At 38.9% G+C, this 8,099-nt stretch overlaps 1 protein-coding gene across 1 annotated transcript; it reads left to right on the top strand.

Annotated features, from left to right (window-relative positions):
• The first annotated feature begins 638 nt into the window (after window positions 1-638).
• hcn5 (hyperpolarization activated cyclic nucleotide-gated potassium channel 5) lies at window positions 639-6,672 on the top strand. The gene is made up of 10 exons (XM_058401471.1): window positions 639-1,399; window positions 1,774-1,960; window positions 3,226-3,330; window positions 3,427-3,564; window positions 3,680-3,841; window positions 4,656-4,749; window positions 4,858-4,985; window positions 5,064-5,210; window positions 5,312-5,549; window positions 5,728-6,672. Exons 1-10 carry the CDS (start codon window positions 1,218-1,220, stop codon window positions 5,892-5,894), a joined length of 1,548 nt encoding a protein of 515 aa, XP_058257454.1. The 5' UTR covers window positions 639-1,217; the 3' UTR covers window positions 5,895-6,672.
• Window positions 6,673-8,099: the final 1,427 nt, after the last annotated feature.

Raw genomic sequence — 8,099 nt, 5'->3', positions numbered from 1 at the left:
GACATTATTTGTTGTGGGCGATGATGTCAGTCTGCTTGTTGCTTCTGTCATCGGACAGCTCGGACATGTGCCGCCTCCCTTGTTTGTTCGCTTTTTCTCCTTATCATGGAAAAAGTGGTGGCTGATAGCCAAGGACACGCTGGAAAGTGAAAGAGTGTGTATTCAAGTGTGTATTCAGCCCATGGGAGCCAGCAGCTTCAGTCGTGATGGATTTTACTGCAGTTTCTCAAGAGTCTTGATTTCAAGAAATGTACTTTTTTCAACATCTATAAAGTACATATATTTAAAGTCGAGTTAAATGACCTTCTCCTGACCCCTGATGTCCAGTGGGATAGCTATGTCTCCACTACCAAGAAATCTGGTCCATGAATCCCATCAATTTTTGTCTATTTAGCACGCCATCTGATGCAGTCGAGGAAGGAGAAGTTGAAGCTCACATCTTGCCAGCCATATGTTCCCTTTCAGTTCATCTAATTGGCTCTGATTGTGTGAATTCATTCTATCACTCAATTAGGTCCTTTAAGAAGTTCATTTAGCTGTGAGGTTACATTGCCTCACTGAAATGTAACCTTGTGTCTTGACACTCTCACCAATTACTAGGAAATCAGAGAGGTAACATGTAGTCAGGTCTGTAATTTAACACTGTACAATGTACTTAAAGAAAGAAAAGCTGCATCACACAAGGAAAATGCATAACAAAATGAAAAATATAATACTTTACAAGTATTGTTTGTTAATGTATATTTGCATTCCCTCATTATAGACTCTTCTCCTAGTCATTTTATTTTAATCAATATTTCTGTAGCAAAATCTTCAGGACCAGCCAGGTGTTTAGTTCTGTCACAACCATCTGTTTGGTCCAGATGACATATAGCCATGATATTTAAAACCCCCCATTGTGTTGGCAAACCAGACTGCCTTTCAGGTGTGCCTTATTCAGGTGCACATGATGCGGAGATGCTGAATAGTTGATGAGAGAGTCGAGACTGGCAGCGATGAAGGGAAAGAGAGAATGGGACGTCTTGTGCTTACGATCCTCTTCACTACCCTACTTGGACAAACAAGCGAACATGCTGGAAGAATTACTGTTTGTGTGAGCAAGTAATAGGGAAGAAAGGCAAGATCAGCATAAAAGAAGTCCAGAAATAAAATTGCCAGAGGGGAGCAGTGATGTCAAAAGTGGCTTCGTGATCAGCGTGCTTAGTCAGGGACCAGAGATGGAAAAACAAGCACCTGGGACCCGTGGATGCTTTAGCTGGGACGCATGGAGGAATCTGCTGCTGCCCCAGTTAAACAGGCAGTCGCTGTACGTGTACGGCAGCGAAGTGGCCGTGGAGAAGGAGTGTATCAGACAAAGAGAGAAAGGAGTTTTTGTCATTCATCCGTTCAGTCCTTTAAGGTACTCGTCTGCTTCATTTTTATTTTTATTTTTATTATTTTTTTTGCATTCATATAATCCACATACTTAGATTCAACAAATGACAAGCACTTTTAAATTTTGTTTTTAAATGGAATTTATATGAGGATAAGAAATGTATCTGAGGATCTTCAGCAGTTTAAAATACAGCTCAGAAGTCTTCAAATATCCAAGATGACGCAACCAGACAGTCCTAAATGACCTGAATGACCCTTCTTATGCATATTTTACATTTTATAACAGCATGTTTCTACAGTTATACAACATGTAGAAGGTCAATACTGCAAACAACTCTCTGTCTTATTCTCACTTTTTTTGTGCTGGTTTAAACCTACTTGTTTCTTTTTCTTGTTCAGGAGTTACTATATAATGTGCATGGTGGCCATAACGTTTCTGAACCTCATTGGGATCCCGATAGAGATTGCTTTTTTAGACGGTCAAAGCGGCGTGGGCTGGGAAGGATTTAATGTCTTCTCAGATACTCTGTTCCTTGTAGATGTGGGACTCAACTTTCGCATGGGGATCATTTCCGAGGACAACGAGGTACACTCAGATATATGCAGAGTCAGACAAAAAATATACTGTGACTTTTCTGGCCTGATAAGTAAAATGTTACTAAGCCCTTGCAGTGAAAGTTGTCCACAAAAATCTTTGCAAAAATGGCATAAGCTTTCATGCTTAACAAATTTTAAAGATGCTGTAAGCTGGACTACTGTAAAAAAGAAAAAGAAAAAAAAAGAATAAAGCTAGTTCAACCATGTTTACTATAATATAATAATTTTAAAGATATTTGGTCATGTTATACAACATAGTTCAGGTTATTGTGCCAGTTTTAAAATACAATAAGTGGAGAGAGGAAAGTAAAAGGCATATAATGGATGCATGAAACAACACAAAGCTCAAGTAAATGATGCACTGATGGATTTAGATGCACTAAACAATGCTATAAAGCAGCTGAATGAAGGCTGTGGAATATACTGTATAGCATTATTTATAAACTTAATCTTATTTAGTATGTAGTATTTTTTTCTATCAGTACTGTGTTCATATCATTTTAGAGGTTGATTTAATTTTTTGTAACCCTGTGTTGTGTTTCTACTGCAAGTATATAGTATGAAGGTTAAATGTTACATATGATTATGTTGATTTTTTTAAACTGTTGATTGAATCTCTTCATACTGCATTTTAGGAAGGACTGGTTATAAAATTGGAAACCTTCTAAACCCTGTTATTTGTCTTATTACTTATAAAAGTAATGCATGTATATAACTAGTAATAGTAATGTAGCTTTTTTTGTATTGCTAATATTATGTAGTTGTACTTACTCTACTTTCTTTGTACAATATATGAATATGCTGATAAAGATATATTTGGAGTCCTGTTATTGAATGTAATAGATGAAAGTAAAGACCTGTTATCATTGAAAAATGTTCATCCCAAATTTGCAAACTTGTCAGTTAGCTAATGTGGTAGCTTAGTGGTTGGTGGTTAAGATGTTAGACTACTGACCAGAAGATTGTGAGCTTGAATCCTAGGTCCACCAAGCAGCCACTGCTGGGCCCTGGAGCAAGGCCCATAACCCTCAGTTGTATGAGATGAGATAAATTGTAAGTCGCTCAGAATAAGGGCGTCTGCCAAATGCAAATGGTCTAATTGAGTTAAACGTTTTCATTCAGTCTTGCCAAAAGGTTGAACCACTTTAGAATCTGTCATTTTTTTCCTTCACATGTACATAGTCAACACCGTTCTTTGACTAATGGAAAGCTTAGACAAGATAGAATGTCTTCACCCTGCCTCCTCTCTTACAGGCTGCCATTCTGGATCTGAAATCCATTCGGCAAAATTATTTAAAGAGTTGGTTTATACCGGATATGATCGCAGCATTTCCAGTGGGTTACATCCTCCTAATTGCAGTAAGATCTTTGAAGCAAATGGCAAGAAAATAAATTACACAGTTATGTGTGATTTGTACTATGAGTCTGTGATATTAATCTACTGCTCTTTCCCAGGATCTGCAGTATCATGGGGATTCTCCATCCTCTAAAGCCAATAAAATGGTGCGGATTCTTATGTTTGTGCGGATCCTCAGTCTGGTGCGTCTGCTCCGGGTTTCTCGTCTGGTCCGCTTTTTTAATGAAGTGGAGAAAGTGAGCTACTTCACTTTTAATTTCTCCTCTAAAGGCTAGAAAAGTTGCGTATTCATACAGTATGCCAGCATCATGGTGACCCGTATACATAATGTGGGAATTCTTTGCTCTCTAGGTGTCGAATGCCAACCTGGAGGTGGTTCAGGTGTTGTTCAGAATCCTGTCTCTGTTCATGATGATTTTTCTGCTGTGCCACTGGAACGGCTGTGTGCAGTATTTCGTTCCGATGCTGGAAGAGTTTCCGTCAGACTGTTGGGTCCGGCGAGAAAATCTGATGGTAATCTGATATGCGATTAAAGAGACACTCAAGATAAGAGAGAAAGCGACACTCACAAGTGCTGAATTTATTTATCCCCAGTGAGACAAGGGTTGCAGCAGCAAATAAAACAATATAAGTAAAGCAACACAAGTAAAAGGAAAATGAATTAACACAATAAAAATAACAGAATTAAAAAGATTTGCTCGGTTTGTCGGAGTCTGTGGCCTCACATTCCTGTTCTTGGCTGAAAGGAGAGAAATCTGATGGGTTTCATCCACCTCACTGTGTGATGTAATTCATTCTGAGATGCTTTTCTGCTCACCACAGTTGTAAAGAGTGATTTTATGACTTACAGTAGCCTTTTTTTGTTTGTTTGTTGGCTGTTAAGTATAAAAATCCAGGATATCAGTGTTTTTTTTTATTTTATAAAAGCTATTGAGCTATTAAAAGCTATTGACTATATTATAATCAGAATTTTTTCTTCATTCTGATGTTTGATGTGACCAGGAACTGAAGCTCTTGACCTGTATCTGCATTGTGCTGCTGCCACATGATCGGTGTTAAATTAATGAGTTGCCATTTATTCACCAGACTTCACTGCATTTGACCTTCTGTAGATGTTCAAAGTTATAAAAACTGCAGTGCAGTGACCGTTAACAGTTAAGAAAACTTTAGAACAGCAAAGAGTTTTATCCATGTTTAGAGAAATGTGATAAGAGTAGGTTTTGGAAGGATATATGATTTTGTTACTTGTTTCATGACTGTTCAATATTTCAGCATAAAGAATAATAAAATCTGTTACATTTTTACTAGCGAATCTGATCTTTTTCAGAATGCCACAGTGGGGGAGAAATACTCCTTTGGTGTCTTTCGTGCTCTCTCGCATATGACGGCAATATCGTACGGTTCCTCTGACGCACCGACAAGTAAAATGCTTACTTATACATCATTTACGTCTCATTGTACCACCGCTTTTATTGTTGTTTTTTTATTTATTTTCTTTTTGTTTGTTTGTTTTTTATTTGTGACTTGAGATGAGGTGGAGCTGTGGATTGTCATGACCAGCATCATGTCAGGAGCTCTGATGTACACGGTGCTGGTGGCCAACACGGTTGCGCTGATGACTGACGCAGACCTCACAGCAAAAGCATACAAGAACAAGGTGAAACAAACAGCAATCGATTTCAATTAGACGAATTCATATAAACATGCTATTTAGAAATGACATTTCCTCTTATAGTTGAATCATCTGGAAGAGTATATGACCTCCATTAAGCTTCCCAAAGAGCTGCGTATCCGCATCAGCAATTACTTCCAGGCTCGCTATGGGGGAAAGTGGTATGATGAAAAGGATGTACTAAACTGGGTGTCTTCATCCATTAAGGAGGTAGAAATGAGACATTTAATTACTAATTATCCTATTAGGACATTTTGAAGATTGTAATTGGCATTAAGCCCATATTTAACCATGTCCCAATTTGTTTTCAGGAGATTTTGATGATCATGTGCTCGGGCCTTGTGAGAAGAGTCCCTATCTTTCGCAACTGTGACCCCAGCTTCATCAATGCCATCCTTTTCCATCTGCAGTATGAGGTTTTTCAAGAGGGTGACGTCATTATGGATCAGAACACCCCTGGCGATCGCATGTTCTTCATTGAGCGGGGACAGGTCATCGTGGAGACAGAGACTTCTGAGACAGAGTTATGTGATGGAGGCTACTTTGGAGGTCAGTATGACTGTTTAATCTATTGTATGGTGTATATTATAATTGTTATGTACATTATTATGCACAATTATTGCCATCCTTCTGTTGGTATGACTGTTTAAATAGGCTATGGGGGAAAAAAGGCTTTGTGGTTAATTTGCTTAACACTGAAAATATGTTACATTTTTGCCTTTTCTAGAAACATGTCTCTTGACCAGAGGAAAACATCTGGCTACAGTTCGAGCCCAGACTATATGCCAGGTCTTTTCTCTGTCTGTGCAGAATTTTTACACAGTGCTTGAAGACTACCCAGAGGTTTTGAAGGACATGAACAGAACAACTAAGGAGGTCATAAGTATTATTTGATGCCCTCAGAGATGTTTAGACTAGATATTCCCAACATCACATCATGGACTGATGAGTCTGAGTGTAGAAGAGCTGAGATTTCCTAATGTCATATAGATTCTAAACTAGGTCCTTTACAGTGAAGATTATTTGATTGGGATCTAGATAGAAAATTATGTTTAGAACACTGGATAGTGCCTGCAAAAAATACTCTCATTTTTGTCTGTAGGAAAGAAAGGTTCATGCTTTATGATAATGAACACTTTTAAGTGTGCTTAGCACAGTTCACTTTTATTGATTTGACAAGTGTAAAATGCATATACATGCATATAAGTATATATATAGCATGTGGATAAATGATACCAACATATAATAATTAATACAATGCTTTGATGCCTAACATTAGATGCATAGCTAATTCTGCCTAACAACTAATCATACTCAGATTAAGAGAACTGATTGTTTGATTTGTTGAATGTGTTAATAAATGCTTACTTGGATTTAAGGTAAATCAAATGTGCTGTGCTACCCAAACACACAAACTGTTCCAGATGCCAGCCTGTGTTTATATTCATATTGGTAATATGAAGCCTGAGGAAAGTTGCACTTCATCTCCATTTTGCCAGGTACCACATAGATAGCAACGCTTGTCCCCAGTCCTTCTTGCAGCTTTTTGAACATCCGATTGGCTAGATATAGTCTAGCTTTACCCGGATCTTCTTCTATAGCTGCATAGATTTCAGGTGGCGGGTTTGGGATCTTCCATTCCAGGTCCACTATCAGCTGATGGATGCGAGCTTTATCCAGGGAGGACGGGGTGTCCCTGTGACAGGCCACTACATTAGAATTGGAAGCCTCTGAAAAAACAGAGATGAAGTGCTCCAGGCTTGGACAGATGCTTTGCTCTTCATTTTCCTCCTGACCAGCAACAGCGGCCTCTTTCCAGCATGCCACAGGGGGGTGTACCATCACAGCCCAGTGCAGCCAGTCATAATTTCGCTCTAAACTTTTCAGAATTTCAGCTGCTTGCTGCTCCGGGCTGTTAGAGCTCCACCGAACCTCCAGGATCTGCTTCTTTACATCATCTTCAGCCTGCTCTCTGAAGTATCCTGAGCAGAGTCCGCCGGTGGATTTCATTTTCCTATACAATGCTGCCATCCTGTCTGACCAGCTCTTAATAAGAAGAGCCTGATCTCTTCCTGTCAAAGATGCCTCTACAAAAAGACATAACAGGCCTGTCCCAAGCACGAAATTCACCTGCAAAGCAGAAAGCTAAGTTTAGACAAAAAAAAAAACAATGCTGTACATATTACAGGAATTTACAGACAACTAGCTATTAACATCTATAACTATAAAACATATTTATAGTAAACAATACTACAAACTAATCCACAGGGAAAGATGGTTCTTGACCTGCAAGTCAGAAAATAAATGACAGAGGATGGTTTAAAATTTAATTAAGTTAAATCAGGGGTCTGTGTACAGGTAAAATTTCACCATGCAGTGAGACAAAGCACCAAAAACCTTGTGTTTCAGGTCATTCACTATATCTCTGTGTGGGAATTTATGAAGATCGGTCTAGAAAGGTCAATGTGGTTCCTGGGTAAATTAACAGTTGTTGTTATCAGATGTCTTTGCTTTGTTCTTTGTCTTTCATAACTGCCATTTACTTTGTTATTTACCGCTATGTGCATTACTATCAAGGTTATCTTGCTTGCAATGCCCATAAAATGTAGGTAATCACCTGTACAGTAATGTTTTTTTTCTTACTGACGTCAAAGAACCATTACATTTTGTCATTTAGCTGAATTTGTGAATCACATTGCCTTTTTACCACAATTGCATTGCTGATGTTGTACAGTTACAGTTGTGTAGTTGTACAACTCAGGTTTTCATCTGTGTGAAGTTTATGTTCTCCTCACATCTTTCCTCCAGATTCTCCAGTTTCCTCCCATTTCCCAAAAAACATCAGTAGTCAGACTGGCCATGTTAAAATGCCCCAGGTGTGAATGAGTCTATGAATGAGTGTGTGTGAGGTGACCTTTGATAGGCTGATGTCCCATCCTGGGTGTATTCTTGCCTCCAGCCCAGTGTTCCTATTGCCCACTGACTCCTGCCAAGTGTTTCCATTGCCCACTGCCCAGTGTTCCCATTGCCTACTCCCTCTTGCCCAGTGTTCCTATTGCCTGATGTCCAGTGTTCCAATTGCCTACTCCCTCCTGCCCA

Source organism: Hemibagrus wyckioides, linkage group LG10 (genome assembly GCF_019097595.1).
Source record: "Hemibagrus wyckioides isolate EC202008001 linkage group LG10, SWU_Hwy_1.0, whole genome shotgun sequence".
Classification (NCBI taxonomy): domain Eukaryota; kingdom Metazoa; phylum Chordata; class Actinopteri; order Siluriformes; family Bagridae; genus Hemibagrus; species Hemibagrus wyckioides.
Note: the sequence above shows the minus strand (reverse complement) of the source record. Positions and strands in the feature narration are given on the sequence as shown.